We start from the raw sequence: 17690 nt of genomic DNA, 5'->3' as shown, positions 1-17690 counted from the left end.
TGAAAATGGTGCAAATCTTGTTCCAGTCAGTCAGGCATTCATAATGTGTCAAGAACTAACTACAAGGCAGCTTTTTTCAATGTTTTTAATTATAATTATTTGGCGTTACTAGTTGAAGAATCTCACGATCGTTTGTTTGCTTTATTCTTCAGCCTTTCCTTTCAATTTTCAGCGTTCCATAATCAATTGCAGCATTCTGTCAAATTCACTCCTCTATCAAGTCCCTCATACTATTCCAAAGTGGTAAACCCCGTGTAAATGGCATTATTGAGGCATTGCGGTCAAAACTTTATTTGTAAATTTTTTTTGTTTAAAATTGAGTTTTTTTATGTTTTTAGATTGTTAATGCTAAAAATATTTTTTTAAAAAAATATTTTTTTAATATATTTTTAAATAAATTTTTTTAAAAAAACTATTATAATTATAATATCATACACAAGATCTAGATAGTCATTATTCGGTTCATTAATATAAGTTTTGGACTACACCGACTGGTCACAGGAATCTGGGTTTTAGTTTAAATCAGTCTTGCCCTGGTAAATAAATAAAAAAAATGATCAAATAAATAAAGCTGAAGGGTAACACCATCGACGAACTATCGTTGATAGTGATTTTATAAGCCTACTGCAAAGATACATGATAGATTGATATAAATTGAATATCGCAATGGATGTTCTTAGGTTCTGAATCATAGGCTGCTTTGCACATAGCATCCAGTTCATGATCTTTGCGAGTCTCCGTATTAGGCTTGGTACAGCCCTAGCGAAATCTTCGAGACTCTTGGGCATGAAACTATGCTTATGGGATGTTGTTCTGGTTACGTGCAGGCAAACTTACAACTCGTTGCTTGTAGTTATTGGATTACGTCTGGTCTGTTAAAAATAAACTTATCCAAATATTCAGAAAAATTGCTAAAAAAATGATTATTTTATCTATTTATATAAATGAAACATAATCCTTATAAAAAGATAAGTTTTATTATTGAAAAAATGTAAAAACTTTTTATCTTGATTTCTGTATTAACTTAATTAGACTTATAATGATATTTATATAAATATTATTTTGATTTTAGTAATTAAAGTGACATTAAAATAATTAAAACAGAAATAAATAAATAAAACAAATTTTCAAATGTAAGTTTTCTTTTCCTTTCTACAGTTCCTTTACCTCACGCGATTACGGATTCATCATGGATCCGGTGGAACATTTGTTCCATGCAAAACATGGTATCTCTGTTTTTTTTTTTTTTTTTGGCAATGACATTAGGCTGGACGATATCATACAGAAATATATATAAACCAAAATCATAGTACAATATGAGTACGATATCCGCTGCATATCTATGACATTTCTTTCCCTGTTGAACCCAAAATATAAAATCACGAAGAATTCCTTTACCACTCCACAACGGAATGAAAAGAAGATATTAAAGATGGATGGACAGAGACTTGGGATTCCTAAGTAATTTATTCTATTTACCTTGTTAATACTGATCGAACTTGTCGAATTCTTGAAGCATTTGAAAAATGGTGACGTTCTGAGTTGGTATAGCAGGAAGAGAAGCCATTCTTGCCAAATTAGGTGCTATTACACGGTGGTCCGGACGGGTAAGAGTATGATGCCTCTTACGCACTGCTCGGACTTGGGGTTCTGCAGCCACAACGAAAATGCCTTGTTTGTTCATTACTGCTGGTAGTGGTAGGTCGTCTGCTCTCTTCTCCAAGCTTTCCTCATGCGCCCTTCCATTCTTCAAGATATAGCATATATTTATTATGTCAGAATGCTTGCATCTACATGAGTTCTTTCTTCTAGCAAGAGTTAAGACTATTTTTACCTTGATAACAGAAGAGGTTGGCATTGGACATTTGACGGGACGATCTTCATCCTGTGGTTCCATTGGGTGTTCCACTGGCCAGAATTCGACATCAGATTCAACTGGATGATGATGATGTTGTAAATCCATATAGCCACCCCTGGCTCTAGTCTCTCCGCTCTCAATTATTAATGGAACTCCATGACTTCCATTCTTTTCCTAGGAAAATGAAATTTGAACCAACTTGGATTAGCATTGATGATATAGCTATATGTGCTCAATAAAGTAAACATATCCAGAAAAATATTAACCACAAGAACGGCATATAGGTGATGAAATCAACTGTCAATTACTCAATTGGCTAAGCATGAAAAAATGAGAGCAATTAAGGTACTTACAAAATCATCCTCCCCACATGACAAACCCATAGGAAACGCTCATATGCTCATGCCAGAGGCACAAAAAATGTAGCTTTGAGTGTGTGTGTTTTAGAGAGAGAATGTAAAGATAAAAGAAAGAAAAGGAAAAGTAGCATAAAAAGGAGGAGTACCGAGGCAAGAGAGGTGGCATTGGCAATGTGGGATCTCATACACAGTGAAAGTCGAAGAAAGATTCCCACCATTCCCTACTTTTTTTGATTTTGTTACTTGTTTATTTACCTCTTTTTCTTCCTTTATTGGGTCCGTATATGGCTATATCTCTGTCTCTGTCTCTCTCTCCATGAACGAGAGACAGAGCTTTCTTGCTTTTAAGAACAGTGGCAGTTTTGGTTGAAAATCTTACAATCTGCCACTTTGTTGCTTTTCTTGGTTTCGCAGAAGATGAAAAATGCAAATTAAACATACATACATGAGCTGTGATATCTTGAGCCAATATATAGATGCTCATTGTAAGAAATTACATCAACTTGCAAGAAAACAAAAGCTAACAGAGCGGAAAGCACGAGATAGCACCTTGCCTTGATTCAGACACTCTTACTAGACGTTTGTTTCTTCCATTGTAATGAGCATCATATGTTGTAAAAGTAGGCTAGTTGTCTGCATATGCAATGCTTTAGCCCTTCCTCTGTGTTGTTTTCTCTTCTCTAACAAAAAACGGTTTGGTGGTGACCAATTTTATTAAATTCGTCCGGTAAGGTCTGATCACAAATTCAAGTTATCCTCGATTTTTTAAAAAAGATCAAAAGTATTAATAAAAAAAAAACTCAAAGAAAAAAATTGAAGTTTTTCACCAGATTTTATGCTGATTGGGAGTCAATTCAAGTTTGTTATGAAACACAAACTAGTTTAGACTCCGGATTGATCCACCCGAGAGTCCGGGTTTAATAATTATGGTGGGGAATGAATGTTCTATCCCTATGCCATCTTCTGCTCGCTAATTGGCTTGTTTATTGCCTGTAAGTTGTAATATTCCATCGTTTGATTCTCGTGTGGATGCCATAAGACGAAAATAGTAATTAGAAAGACCCCAAACAAGAAGTACCGATTCGATGTCGAGGCATATTCCTGTGCAGCATTGCACAAAAGGAATGAAGAATGGGAGTTGTCGCCGCATGCAATACTCTTGTTAATCTGCCTCCCAGCTCCAAATTGTTTTGTGCGAAGGGAATCAGGCAGCTGACCACCAAGCCATGTTAGCTAACATTGAAGGAGGTACCTTTTTGGATCTGGAAATCCCTAGAACACGACACCGATACTAACGTTGGACTGATCCACACACTCGAACTTAGGCCCAAATCTGATAGATACTCCTTCAATTAATGGACGCCTTCTCAATTTCATGAAAATGTTAATAATAGAAATATTTACAACTCGAGTGAAAGCATATAATATTTTAATGATAATATCAGCCAGAGTGATACTTGAACAATTTAATTAGTGGTTGGTAATAAGTGCATTTCTTTGTAATTACTTTTTTTTGGGATATTTCCCCTATGATTATGAAAAGGAGGAGTTAATTTCTTTCTCTTTTTTTGAAAATAATAATAAAGAAATTATGAAAAAATCCATAAGAATTAAAAAAAAAAAAAAGTGGAGAATGAGCCCTGTTTAGTAATTCTGTACCAATGGACAAAAAGAGAGAGTGAGACAAAATATAACTTGCCTTGTATTGAATATATATAGAAGGGTAGGCTCTCCTAGTTGGCACTACTACGTTGTTCCAAATTAGAAAAGGGGGAAAAAAAGCGTAGGAGTGTGATAGAAACTAAAAAAGTCACCAGATAATTATGTTTAGAGATAAAGCATAGAATCGCAACGGTAAACTATGTTTAGGCTTTCCTTGTTGGCACGATCGACTTCTCCAACGATAAGATGACCAGAATACTTTGTTGTTTCAATGATCATGTTTTATATGCATGGCCATAACGACACAGCAACCATGACAAGTTGTCAAATAGACCAACTCTAGCCACAAGGGACGAACTAAAATAGGGAAACGTCGACCTTGATCGGTACACAAGTTGCTGGGACAATTAGAAACAGGAAATAATGAAGCTGCGGAGAAGGGCTGCCGGAGCCTCTCAAAGACCAGAACAGCATATTGGCCGTCAGCCTATCCGGGCAAACTCGGTGTCGGAACTCAGATCTTGAGGCAGCAATCGTTAACGCCACGAGTCATGATGAGAGCTACGTGGATTACAGGAGTACCCAGAGAGTGTTTGCATGGATACGCGCGTCTCCCGTGAGCTTGAAGCCCTTGATATGGGTTCTAGCTTCAAGGAGCTGCGTGGTAGCTATCAAGGGATTGATGCTAATGCATGGTGTTTTCTGCTGTAAGACCTCAGCCGTACAAAGGATCGGAAGGTTGCCGTTAATTAATATTTGATCTATCAAACTTCACGGATGGAAACTCAAAACCAGAAAAATGTGGGGCTTCGACACCTTATTCGCTCTTATTTCTCGTTTTTAGACCAAAGACCTGCCAAAACGGAACCAAACAGAAGAACCAAGGGTGCAGGATCATGTAAAGTTGAAAAACTGGCAATCTTTGCTTGACATGTTGCTCCAAATTAAGACAATAGGAAATAGGTTCTAATAACAGAGGCCATGGATTGTGTGATCATTGAAATATTCGATGTTTACAGCAGAATATTCAAAGGGATTGCAAGGCCGGTTCTCGTGGGGATAAATTGAGCTGGGTAACTTGAAGCAACCATGCATGGCATTTAATATTCTTCAAGAGGCAAAAGGTCAAGGCGAGGAACTTGCTAAATATTTGGAATTTTGCAGGGATTTCGTGTGTAACGCATCTCGAGCGCATAATCAATGTAGTTCCTCCAGCCAAAGTTACAAAAATGTTGCATCGCACGAGGATGCTAATAAAGCAATAGTGGTGAGAGAAGATGTTGCCATTGTTCAAGAGAAAGAAGTAGTAAACAGTAGATTGAAGACATTAATAATCTCTCATTTTAGAGCAAGCAACCCTTCTTCCGCAGAGAATCGTCCAAATGATCTACCCCACTATCAAAAACAAGATATACCAGATTGTATTAGTTTCTATTAATTGTATTAGGGATTCGCAATATTCACTTCAGCGAGCTTCATCAATTAATTATGGAGTCGATTTTTGTTAAAAACCAATAATAACTTCGATTATTTTTTTTATGAAAAACAAATCATGAGAAGAGTTACTTTAAAAAAAAGCAATGGGAGGATGATAGTGGAAGTGGCAGTCTTGTAAAACGGACTTGATTAAAGATTGGAGAACAAGGCGGCTACAAGTAGAATTCAAAAGATGAGTTTGTTTTAGGCCGGTCCAGGCGATAATGACTCGTCGATACGAGTTCTTAGCTTGAAGTCCCGTCATTTTTATTTTATTTTTAAAGATGTGCGGCGCATTTATGTTAGATTAAGCTTTATTTATTTATATTTTATCTTTGATATATTAAATATTAACCCACACATTAGCAAGTACTAGCCTATCCATCATAGGGTTGAACACATGTTGGACTAGGAGGTTCTCACGGATCGAGTTTTATTTTGAATTAATTTAGAGGTTGATTTAGTTAGATTAAGCTAACTTGATTAATTAAATTAGGTAAATTTAATTAATTCAGGCAAATCAGAAGAGATTTAATTGGGTTAGCTTGACAATATTCTGATATTTTTAAAAAAATATATTATTTGATATTGACCAAGCAAATTCATTATCAGGTTAGGTTTAGTAATTATGTTATCTACATCAATATATATTTATCAATAAAAAAAATAAGATGGTGTTATTCCTTGAACATAAATTCTTAATCCAGTACTATTTTGAGTTTTATTGGTAGATTATATCACCCTTTATATCTAGCATAATACTAGTTTACAGTATCTTGCTTTCATGCGGCTTGACTAAAAAAAATTAAATATAAAAAAATATTTAGGTTATAAAAATTATTTGATATTATTATTAAATTTAGTTTTATTAATCAATTTTAAAATCTTTTGATATAACTCCTTATTTAATATAAGTTAAAAAATTAATCATGTGGAAGTTACTATAACTTAACCCAATAAATTTAAGAGGTTCAAAAATAATATAAATAAATAGTTAAAAATATAGATTGATTTTAAAATTAAAATTTATGAGTGATATTTTTTTAATATTAAAATATTGATATATTAGATTAATGTATTTAAGATAAATTAGTATAAGTTAGCGTAATGAAAATTTATAAAAACTTTTTGAGCCTACAGGTAAACAAGAGAAAAGCCTTCTAGACTTTAAAACTTGCCCCTACTTTTCTCTTACATTATGAGTCCTTGCCTGCTTAAAATAACTCAATAATATTATAAATAATATTATAAGACAAAACAATTTCATAGAAAGTTCATCTTTCTATATATATTATTTATTAATTTTCTTAAAATTGAAACATGCTATCAAACAATTAAAAAATTAAACATTTTGTCAATCAAAAATTTATTGATTTATTAAAAATAAATCACAATTAACCTACACAAATGAATTACTAACTTAATAACTTATCATTTCTTTAATTCCAAAATAACATTATCATTTCTTTAATTCCAAAATAACTCAATTCTTACCATTTTTTTTAAAAAAATTCTTAATCCAATAACTATTAAACACTTAATAAGTTAAAATATACTAAATCTCTAATTGTTATCAATTCCACACAAATTCTATTTTTCTCATATTAAAAAAACCACAAAATTGATAAAAATAATAATTAATACCCGACTAACTACCCATTATTTTTTCAATTCAAGAATAAATAGTATCAATTGACACCTTAATTGTTATTAGTTACACATTAGTTTAATTTTTTCTAAATTTTTAACAAAACCCATAATTTACTAAAATCAATTGAGACTGAACTAATTATATATAATTTCTTCAATTCAAGTTTATTCAACTTAAATTAACACTTTTAATTATTATTAATTCCAAAATAAATAAATTTTCCTAAATTTACAACTTAACCATAAAATTATCACAAGAAAAAATTGGTACCCATTATTTTTTCAATTTTCCAATACATCTAAATTACAAAATTACACTTAATTTCATCAAAAAATAAAGTAAGTTTATTTCTTTCAAATTCCAAACAAACCCTATTATACAAATTATACATCAATACAACATACATAATTATCATTATAAAACAAGCAAAACAAACACTTAAATATATAAGTAAAATATAAATATTACAAAAAAAAATTCGATGAATTCACTTAAAACATAAATGAGCAATTTTTGCTTACTCGGTGGGGTGCATCTTCTCATGAAATAGAATCAAGGAATCAAGGGATGAAAGTTGATGTCATTGGTGTGTAAGCGCCAGAGATTTCGGTGGTTGGATTTGTGAAGGGGGCTCCTAGAAATTTTTAGAGGGAGAGAGGGTTGTTGTAATTTTAATTGAAAGAAGAACAAGAAGAAACGAGGAGAAGAGAGGATTGTCAGGTTTTAATTTATTTTATAATAATCAACGAGTTGTTGATATGATTTTTTAATTTTTAATATTTTTATTCTACCATTGTTTTCGTCTAAAATTACAAATGAAAAATCATGTCACAATTTTCATTGGCAAACAATAATGAAATATTCTTTATTGTGTTTTTATTATTTTTTTAATTATTTTTTAATAGTGGGAGGAAGTTGTGGTAAAATAAAAACAACAATTTAAATAATTAAATAATATTATAAGTGCATTATAATTTATAAAATATTTTATAGAACTTCATAAGTTGAAAATATTTTCCAGTAAATAAACCAAGTTAGAAGATTGATTGTAAAATATATTTTATTAACTAGTTTTTTTATAAAATATTTTATGAGGAAACCCTTTTTAGAAAATATTTTTAAAAAACAAACATAAAAAAATTAAAAAATATTTTAGATAAAACACAGAAACCCTCATAAACAAATGAGTTTTCATTAAAAAAAAAAAGCTGGAAAGCCAGGCATGAGATTATCCAATATAGTGAAAACTACAAAAATAAAAAAGAGAGAGAGAGTGGCAAACCAAATCCAAAGAACATTATCCAATATTGTGCATGATATGGCCAAAATCACAAACAAATAAAGAATCCAAACTGGAGAATTTGTATAAACAAATATATACTTTACCGATAGCTCTCAAAATTAACGTTTCAGGTTTTACGGCATAAATATAGGGTTTTCAAATTATTTTGCACAGCGGGCATATATAGATCAGAATAAGCTGGTGTTTGGAAAAATATAAAACATAAATGGATAAAGTTGAAGATAAAATAAAGAATTAGAAAAGAAGGCCATGCAGGCTAAGCCATGGGCCCGAGATAAATAACAATACTCTAGCTGGGCTTATGATAACAGCCCACAGAGAATATGGCCGAGCACCCATAGAAAGGAAAGAACACTTGAACGACGTGTCTTCGCATTACCCATCCAAGATCATCTCTGCAACCTCACAAACTCTGCCTACCACGTTATAGAAAGGATTGTCCCATGACACTCTACACAACAAGTGCCCACATAGGAAAACAATTTGGAACACAAGATCAACACTAAAATAGTCGAGCATATTAGTGATGAGAACGTGAAAACGAAAATCATTTCTGAACGCTAAGAAGCTCTAGTTGCAAGGTTTTCCAATGAAAGCAGATGGTGATTCATAAAAGAAGAGGCCACAAAATAATTCTTTATGGAAATATTTAGTTGAGAAAAAGGAAATCGGATACCATCACATCCAAGTTGTATATGCAACATACAATGATGAGATGGAAGGAAAATTTTATGCATTATCTGACGTCTTCTTGTCCAAAATGAATGATGTGGACAAGAAGATATCAATGGCATTTTACTAGAATGAATAACTTGTTTTATTTTATAGTAGTAGTAACAATAATGATATTGTATTATCTAATGTTAACAGTAGATTATAATGTCTATTTTAAGCTAAAGATTTATTTTGTTTTGTTTTTAATATAATAAGTAAATATATATTTTTTTAGAAAATGATTAGGAAAACTCTACCAAAATCATACTTGCAAATTTCATAAAAGCAAATTCTAGAAATGTAAACAAAATCAATAGTGCTAAAAAAGATTCTCCAAATAAACAACAGGTATACAAGAAGCTCATCTCAGAGCCATGAATAATTAGAAAAGCCAATGCTCCCGGGCAAACAATAAAATACTTACCGTCTCTTCTCAAGAGCAAACAAGGAAAGAAAAACGATAGATGCTTGCAATCACATGGCATCGATATACATACAAAACTATCCAGTTTTCCTTTAGATACTATTGCAAGAACAGAGATAACTACACAAAATACAGGTAAGTGCAAACATGGCATGAAGAGTCAGTCACCAACGAGATTTTGAGGACCTACCATTCTTTACAAATTCATGCATCAAAAAGCTATGCTGTCCGAGAAAAGAGGATATAATGTTTATAATCCCAGAAGAAATTCAGCAAGTCTAACGTTTAAGAAATAAGGACAATTAGATATCTAAAATCACCATTCTTGCTTTCTTACACCATAAGAAGAAGAATGTTGCCTTAAACCAAAGTCATGGAATGGTCTGAAACTACTAAAATGAAAGCAATTAGATATGGTGAAAGGAGAATTCAATTGATAATCTTTAATAAAATGAAATTAACCGCAGAAAAGAGAATCCAATCCAACAAAATAAACTCATCCACATCCTACATCCGGGTGCCAGAACTTACTGGTTGGCTTTTAAACACAGACGAAAATGAAAAGTAAACAATTTCGAAAAGACTAGGTGTCTGAATTTCGAAAACATGTATCATGGATGAAAATTCTTGAACTACAATGAACCAAATAGATCTCCGCAAGAGTCCACGGATATATACAAGAGAAGCGGGCCACAGGTAATGGGAGTCCCATTACTGATACCAACAAAGTAAATCTACCTGATAGTGACAAACTTGTTGGTTCCATGTCTTGCCCAGTGAGCCCTTAAATCAATTGGGTTAGCAAAGTTATAACCTTCAGCCGCGAGCTTCTCCAGTACCTTCTTAAATGCACCCTGACTCATTTTCCTTCCAGCTATCCTTGCACCGCGTCTTTTGCTACTCATTGGCAAAGGATACATCGAGACATTTGTTGTGCAACATGCAGACTGCCATCCTCCACAGCCCCATCGATAACATTGCTGAGGAGTTCCGGTACATGAGCAGACCGGAATTGGGATACCTGAAATGTCCATATCAATCCCATTTATAACAACATCCACACTTTTCTTAGCTGGCTTCGCACGCTGAACTGTATTGTTGCTAACATCTTTTGGCTTTCTAGGTTTCTTAGATTTGGGAGTTTTGGGGGCGGTACCCCCAACTTGTCTTTTCTTCAACGAGCTACCTTCCTTACTTACACTAGGCTCCTCGATCCTACTCACCCTCTCATCCCTTGATGAATCGGGTGGCTGTAACATTGGCATGGACTGAGCTCCAGAAGTTTCAGGGTGAACAACATAACTAGGATTCGGGGGTAGCATATTTAAAAACTTCTCCCGGTTTATCCAACTATCCCTCATATAATTCATATGCATAGAGGCATCCGAAACCAAAGAATCACGCGGAAGGTAGGCTCCAGTGGCACCAACCATGATGTTATTCGGATCACGCCTGGGTAGGAGATGCTTCGAATCACGGTCTACCATGGCTGGCATTAGCTGGAGACCTAGTGGCTCCTTGTATGATGGTTCATAATAACCCCAATTGCGCATGTTCAATGCATCGTCGTCCATGGAAGCTGTACATTGTCAACAATACAGCAAAGGTGGGAAAAATCAGTTTTTCTGTTATATTTGTTAGCATACCCACTAATAACATTGCAATCCCGATATCAGCTTCTGATATGTTCCGGGACCCGTCACCAGCGGCATTGTCACCCTGATCATCGAGGCTATCAAAGAGTCCTCGAGTAATAAAGGCAATTACCTTTACCACTGATAAATACAAAACACAATGACGATGTTTTTCATTGATCATAATTCCCAAATCAACAGATCCAATGAATTCTCAGCAAGACAGAAGCATATGCAAAGAAATCAGCAGGAAATGCCATTCACAATGCCTGACATTTGCATCTAAACAAAAACGAAAAAAAAATATGAAATGACAAATAATTGTGTAAAAAAGTTTCATTTCCTCCAGATCTGAAAATGGGAAGGCTTTTAAGATTCCCCTAAACAAAAATGGGAAAAAATTAAAAAACAACAACAACAACAACAACAAAAGATGGAAAAGATTCCAGTTTTCAAATCACTTTTCAACATCTTCTGACGACGCAAACAAAAACCCATTTCCAGATCTACAATATTCATTCAAATATCAGAAAAATGGGAAAGCTTTCCTTTTAAAAAAAGCTTGACCTTGAACAGTAATAGATCTCTGCATTCAGGAAATAAATAACAAAGCAGAATAGATATTTGGGCACACAAGGCAGGTTTTCTCATAGCATATCATCAGGTCCCATATATTCAAAATTTTGAAAAGAGAGAGAGAAAAGAGACATGAGAGAGAAAACTTACTTGGGGGGTGTTAACGTCTCTTTAGGATTTTGCCCTTCTGGAGAGAGAAAGAGAGACAAAGGAGAGAGAAACCTGAAAGAGAGAGAGGAGAGAGGAGAGAGAAAACCCTAAAAATGAGAGAGAGGTAATGAGAGAGACGGATTTATAGTGTATTTTCTTTTTTAATTAAAAACAAATTAGAAAATCTAAGAGAAGATTTCAATGTTGTCTTTGCAGGGTATATGTTCTTATGTCACAACAAGCTCTCAATTCTTATCCTCTTTATCTTATATTCTTTCTGATTTGAGGGCCATCCAACTTTATCTTGTTCCTCTTTTTTGAATGGTTTTAATAAAGTGTAGAGGTGGGCTTTTTATTTATTTAATTCTTTTTTCTTTTAGTGACAAAAATGGCATTTTACGTTATTTTCGTGGTTTTGTGACTTTATCATAGCCTCCTATGCCACCATTGATTTCCCAAATAACACCAACATGACAAACTCCCTTTCCTTGAGGGTGTCGGGCAGGAAAGGAGCTTCCCCCTAGTTCGATCAAGGTTTTTTTTTTTGTTTTTTACGAAATTGATTAAGAGCACTTCACCTCTTTAAGAATGGAAATCGAAACTTGACTCCGAAATATATATTTTGCTTACAATTTCTATGTGCATTGCTTAGTGTGATGATTTGCAGGTTGGAAATTTAAGCAAAGCCGTAATCTTGACCACATCTATTAGCTGTAATGCCAATTAACTGTGATTAAGAAAGAAAATCGACAGCCTAAAAAATTCTTTAAAGGACATTAATAAAAAAAAAATTTATAAAAATATAAACACAAATATTATTAATATAATTTTTTAAAATTTTTTGCTATTAAATGATTTAATTATTGTTGCAGTTATTGTTATATGCATCCTTAAACAAGTTATTATCAGATTTCAATAATGTATGTTATTATGTTTTAAAAACAAGTTAGCTACATAATTAAGACTTCAGTTTTAAAATACTAAACATTGTATTGGAAAATTGTCAGGCATACAGTTACATGTTCAATCCCATTTATTTTTTCAAAGAATAATGAATTTAGAAATAGTAATTTGCTAAATTCAACATCATAGCAGAGCACGAAAGCTGTCGTATTTATAACTTAATAATAAAAAAATCCAATTTCACATTATTTATTGAAATAGAAAACAAGTACAACAACACAATTTGTTCAATAAAAACGAATTAAAGCGTACAATAACACAAAATAAAAATTAGAGGAATGACATTAAAAACCCGTACCTACCTAAGAGAGGGATCTTAGCCCAACAAATAAAAAGCCTGGGTCCTGGCCCTTTCAGACCAAATCCCTCAACAGATCTCAGCTGAGTTTGGTATGGGCTTATGATCCGTTATGGCTTCGGTTTTAATATTTTACCAATAATCTTTGAACAATAGATAACGCAATCTCAAATTCAAAATCTCTTTTAACTGTTTTTCAAGTTTCAATGAGATTATTGTGAAATAACTATTGAGAAGTGATTGACTCAACGTACCCTAATGAATTGAACGTTATCCGTATATAATCCCAAAGTTTAAGGTTTGGTTTATTAATTAATAGTTAATTAATTAGATGTTTATATGCTCAAAACTTCTCCTCTTCCCTCATTCTTCTGATCTTTTTTTTGTTAAAAACAAAAAAATAAACCTTTCAAGCAAGTTGTCATGGAATAAAGCTTTCAAATTGATAACATATATTGATGCAAACTAACCATAGGAGTAGTTGGCCAAGAAATGTTGCGTTTATGTCTGTCCATCCAAAGTTAAAATCAACATTTCCGAGCTGACCATAGAATTTTCCGGAATGTAAAGAAGTCTATTGGTTATTTAGTTGCATGATCAAAGCATGGTTTCATTTCTTTACTTCACAAAAGCATTTCATGGCATAGGTTGCCGCGATAGATTTGCATGGAGGTCAATTTTAAACAAATCACGCGTCAAGTGAGTTATTCCTAGCTCAATTTGATAAGCTGGTGTGCTCTTTTGTGTTCTCTTCAAGTTTATGTTTAGGCACTAAGTGTGTGAACGATTAAGCAAGTTATAAAGGTATAAGGCTGTGCTGCTTCACTTTCTCTCTTGAATTTTTACTCGATGCCTAGAGTTTCTTCTTTTCTTTCCTTGCTTTAGCAATCTTCATTCTCCTTGCTTTCATGATGTCTTATTTGGACCTAATTAGCAGCAAGAAAAGGAAGAGAGAAGAGAGAGTGTTCAGGTTCAAGATTTTTGGTGAAAATGGCTACCCAGTTGAGTTTGATGGGTCATTCAAACAAAATATCAAAAACCTTCTTGAACTTGGGCATTTTGAGAGAAATATTTGCAGTAGACTGCCAAGCTGGTCATTTAAGCTTGAAGTCATACGCCAACCTTCTTTTCACATCTTGTTGTTTGTTGTCGAGGAACCAATTGAGGCATCACTGGAACATCATTGCAAGCACTGCCAGTATGTTGGTGAAGTCTTGATTCCCTAGTTCAGTGCTTTAATTCTCTTTCGTTACCTACATTGAATAAATATTTTGGTTTCTGTCTTGAACAAGATAGATTGACTCCTTAGCATTCTAGAACTCGTGATAACATCCTATCTATAGTAGTTGGTATAGCATGCATGCAATATGTGCTTAATTTATTAGTCAAACGATTTCTTGCCTTGCATAATTAAGAAAAGAAAAACAGTTATAAAACCAAACACGGGCATGTGGTATAATGTTGCTGGTAACTAGTAAAAACTGATTATGGCACTTTGTACAAGTTTATATTGCAGAATCATGCACGACATTAATTAGCTCTGAATCAGCTTCAATTTGAGAACCTGATTTATAGATGTCTTTTCTAACATTCTTACATAGGAGGCATGATGTTGGTGCGGTACTGTAATCTTTGTACTAAGGACATTTGCTAGCTTAAATTCTTTATTGGATGATCCTTCTCCCAAGTTAATCTATGCTTTTTGTAAGCATGCATAATGCAGATTAAGAATATATATGTGTGTGTGTGTGTGTGTGTGTGTGTGTGTGTGTGTGTGTGTGTGTGTGTGTGTGTGTGTGTGTGTGTGTGTGTGTGTGTGTGTGTGTGTGTGTGTGTGTGTGTGTTAATTGGTGTGTTTTATTCTCTCACTAAGCTGGTTGTTCCTTTATAATATAGCTCAGGCTGGGGTCAGAATATGATTTGCAACAGGAAGTATCACTTTGTTCTACCTTCGAAGGACATGGAAGCAGCTTTTTTGAACTGTCGAGATGGGGCAATTTCAACAAAAGACAACTTCAATTTAGTGCAATTACAGGGCCATATCATGCATGGTATCTTCCACTCTAATGGGTTCGGGCATTTGCTGTGTGTCAATGGGATGGAAGGAGGTTCCAACTTGGCTGGATGCCAGATCATGGAATTTTGGGATCGGTTGTGCACGGGATTGCGAGCAAGGTTAGGCATCTATCTCGTAACTTTTTATTTAACTATTTGTCACTTGAGAGAATTCTGTAATCGTTTGTGAACTTTACTAATAAGAACTGGCTTAACATGCAGGAAAGTGAGCTTGAATGACATTTCACAGAAAAGAAGCATGGAATTGAGACTCCTCCACGGTGTAGCATTCAGTGAACCATGGTTCGGTCGTTGGGGTTATAAATTCGGGCGTGGAAGCTTCGGGGTCACTCAACCAATGCACCAGAAAGCCATTGAAACTATACAAGGCATGCCCTTATGCATACTTGTCCATTATCTTGGGAATTCTAATCATCATATTCCAGTCATTCTCTCTAGGTACCAAACGGTATCAGATCATTCTTTGGTGACTCTTGGTGACCTATTCCGCTTCATGTTAGAACTCAAGACCCACCTTCCAGAAGAAAATTGTGTCGATAGCCATATTGTGAAACCTACCTGTAGATGGTCTCCAAAACGAGTTGAAATGGCAACAAGGGTGATTGTGGAAGCTCTAAAAAGGGCTGAATTTAGGTGGGTTTCAAGACAAGATGTTAGGGACGCTGCCCGTGCCTATATTGGCGACACAGGTTTGCTAGATTTTGTGCTAAAATCACTCGGAAACCATGTAGTAGGGAATTATTTAGTTCGGCGCTGCTTGAATCCAGTAACAAAGGTTTTAGAGTATTGCTTGGAAGATGTCTCAAATGTATATCCTGAACAACAAGGTTTGGTCACCAACAATTCAAAAATGAAGGGTAGATACAGGATGACAAGGCCTCAACTAATGAAGGACATGCTCTACTTGTACAGATGTATCCTCAAAGACCAAAAACCAGCAATGAACCAAGGGATTCTTAGCGCAATACCAGCAGCTACAAGGATAATTCTTGACACCAAATACCTTGTCAAAGAATATAATGGCGAACTGCCATGGAAAATTCATCACACCGGCCATGAGGAAGCTGGGAAAATGACACTGTATTGCACTGTTTTTTTAATAGACAAACAAGAGAGCAATGAAGTAATGAAAAAGGAAATGCCACCATTGGAATGCATCACCTTGAAAAACAACGCTACCTTCAATGAGCTTAAGCTAGAAGTGGAAAGGAAGTTCAGGGAATTGTACTGGGGATTGAAAAGCTTCGTTGTAGAGTCAATAATGAACTTGAATGTGAAGGGCACGGATTTGGTTTCCGAACTAGTTGAGGTGGGTCAAAGAATTGTGTTAGAGGGGAGCAACGCAAAGAGCGGGACAATCAACGAGTTAATATATGAATGTGGCGCTAATAACCGAGTCGTAGATTGTGCCTGTGGAGCCAATGAAGATGATGGTGAGAGAATGATATCTTGTGATATCTGTGAAGTTTGGCAGCATAGTAGATGTGTTCAAATTCCAAATAATCAGGAAATGCCTCCTATATTTCTCTGCAGCCGCTGTGAGAAGGAAATCATGATTTTACCATCTATGCCATAGCAATTGTATATCCTTTTTCTTTCCTTTGAGATGTGACTTTAGAATTTAACCTGGCTCCTATCTATGTTGTTCGCGTTTTTATGGTGTCATCGAAGCAAGCACGCTTCCATTATGCAGTCAGTCAGTCTACACTCTTCTTTTCACTTCGTCTTCTATTTGTTTTTTCCCAATGTTATATAGTTTATGTTTTGCTGTCTAATCCAGGGATCAGCCTTGAAGAGTACAAGGACGTTCATGATGGAGGACCGGTGTTGATTGGGCTGCTATTGCCTTAAAATTGGACTTGTGTAGCTAGGGCCACGGAGACTAAACAGGCCTAAAAGCCCAAAATACAGTCCATCCAATGATTACCATGCATCTTCAGACTTCTAAGTAATCAACACAGGAAAAAAAAAAACAAAAACAAAAACAAAAACAAAAACCATATTGTCAGAAAATTTTCTTAGACTATTTTGGGGGGGGGGGTGGGGAAATCACCACGTCTTGGAGTCTTTTTTTAGAACAACCACCATCTCGGCTCACAGTAGGACTAGTAAATTATGGAATCTTTCATCAGGTACTGTTTTGGTACCGATCAATAATTCAAGAGAGATAAAATAGAAAGTGTATTTAGTATTTTAGTAGTTTTTATAATTATAATTTTAAAAAATTATTTTATAAAAGGTATTTTTATTTAAAGTTGATTTGATATTTACATGTATTGTGTTAAAACTATGTTTAAAATTAAGATTGAACTAAAAATAATTTAATGTATTTAATTAAAAATATTTTTAAAATTAAAGTTATAAAATAACTAAAAAATAGATATTAATATTGATGATTTTTAATTTAAATATTATAAATTTAACTATTATTATTACATCATAAAATAAATAATATTTTATATAAAATATTTTTTATTATTTTATTAAATTATTTGCAATTCTATCACGTATAAAATTCATTGAACAATGACTATAATTTTTATTGG

At 34.0% G+C, this 17690-nt stretch overlaps 3 protein-coding genes and 1 pseudogene across 3 annotated transcripts; 2 read left to right on the top strand and 2 right to left on the bottom strand.

Annotated features, from left to right (window-relative positions):
* Nucleotides 1–1235: 1235 nt before the first annotated feature.
* Nucleotides 1236–2418, bottom strand: LOC105123715 (uncharacterized). Its single transcript, XM_011023416.1, has 3 exons — nt 2212–2418; nt 1835–2032; nt 1236–1747 (listed from the first exon to the last, which is right to left on the bottom strand). Exons 1-3 carry the CDS (start codon nt 2239–2241, stop codon nt 1484–1486), a joined length of 492 nt encoding a protein of 163 aa, XP_011021718.1. The 5' UTR covers nt 2242–2418; the 3' UTR covers nt 1236–1483.
* A 1884-nt stretch (nt 2419–4302) lies between these two features.
* Nucleotides 4303–5317, top strand: LOC105123827 (putative clathrin assembly protein At1g25240; annotated as a pseudogene).
* A 4544-nt stretch (nt 5318–9861) lies between these two features.
* LOC105123713 (protein BASIC PENTACYSTEINE2-like) lies at nt 9862–12025 on the bottom strand. Its single transcript, XM_011023415.1, has 2 exons — nt 11808–12025; nt 9862–11028 (listed from the first exon to the last, which is right to left on the bottom strand). The coding sequence occupies exon 2, from the start codon at nt 11019–11021 to the stop codon at nt 10182–10184; it is 840 nt and encodes a 279-aa protein (XP_011021717.1). The 5' UTR covers nt 11022–11028; nt 11808–12025; the 3' UTR covers nt 9862–10181.
* A 1954-nt stretch (nt 12026–13979) lies between these two features.
* MS1 (RING/FYVE/PHD zinc finger superfamily protein) lies at nt 13980–16720 on the top strand. The gene is made up of 3 exons (XM_011023414.1): nt 13980–14274; nt 14970–15243; nt 15346–16720. The coding sequence occupies exons 1-3, from the start codon at nt 13980–13982 to the stop codon at nt 16718–16720; spliced, it is 1944 nt and encodes a 647-aa protein (XP_011021716.1).
* Nucleotides 16721–17690: the final 970 nt, after the last annotated feature.

This window comes from Populus euphratica, unplaced genomic scaffold (assembly GCF_000495115.2).
Source record: "Populus euphratica unplaced genomic scaffold, PopEup_1.0 scaffold9.1, whole genome shotgun sequence".
In the NCBI taxonomy this organism is placed as follows: domain Eukaryota; kingdom Viridiplantae; phylum Streptophyta; class Magnoliopsida; order Malpighiales; family Salicaceae; genus Populus; species Populus euphratica.
The sequence above is the reverse complement of the archived record's forward strand: the minus strand, read 5'-3'. Positions and strand labels throughout refer to the sequence as shown.

Coding starts and splice junctions, on each gene's coding strand:
- LOC105123715 (XM_011023416.1), bottom strand. CDS start 2,241: ATGGGTTTGTCATGTGGGGAGGATGATTTT. Junction 2,033..2,211: donor CATGTGGGGAGGATGATTTT/GTAAGTACCTTA, acceptor TCATTTTCCTAG/GAAAAGAATGGAAGTCATGG. Junction 1,748..1,834: donor CAACCTCTTCTGTTATCAAG/GTAAAAATAGTC, acceptor TATATCTTGAAG/AATGGAAGGGCGCATGAGGA.
- LOC105123713 (XM_011023415.1), bottom strand. CDS start 11,021: ATGGACGACGATGCATTGAACATGCGCAATTGGGGTTATTATGAACCA.
- MS1 (XM_011023414.1), top strand. CDS start 13,980: ATGTCTTATTTGGACCTAATTAGCAGCAAGAAAAGGAAGAGAGAAGAG. Junction 14,275..14,969: donor CAAGCACTGCCAGTATGTTG/GTGAAGTCTTGA, acceptor AATATAGCTCAG/GCTGGGGTCAGAATATGATT. Junction 15,244..15,345: donor TGCACGGGATTGCGAGCAAG/GTTAGGCATCTA, acceptor CTTAACATGCAG/GAAAGTGAGCTTGAATGACA.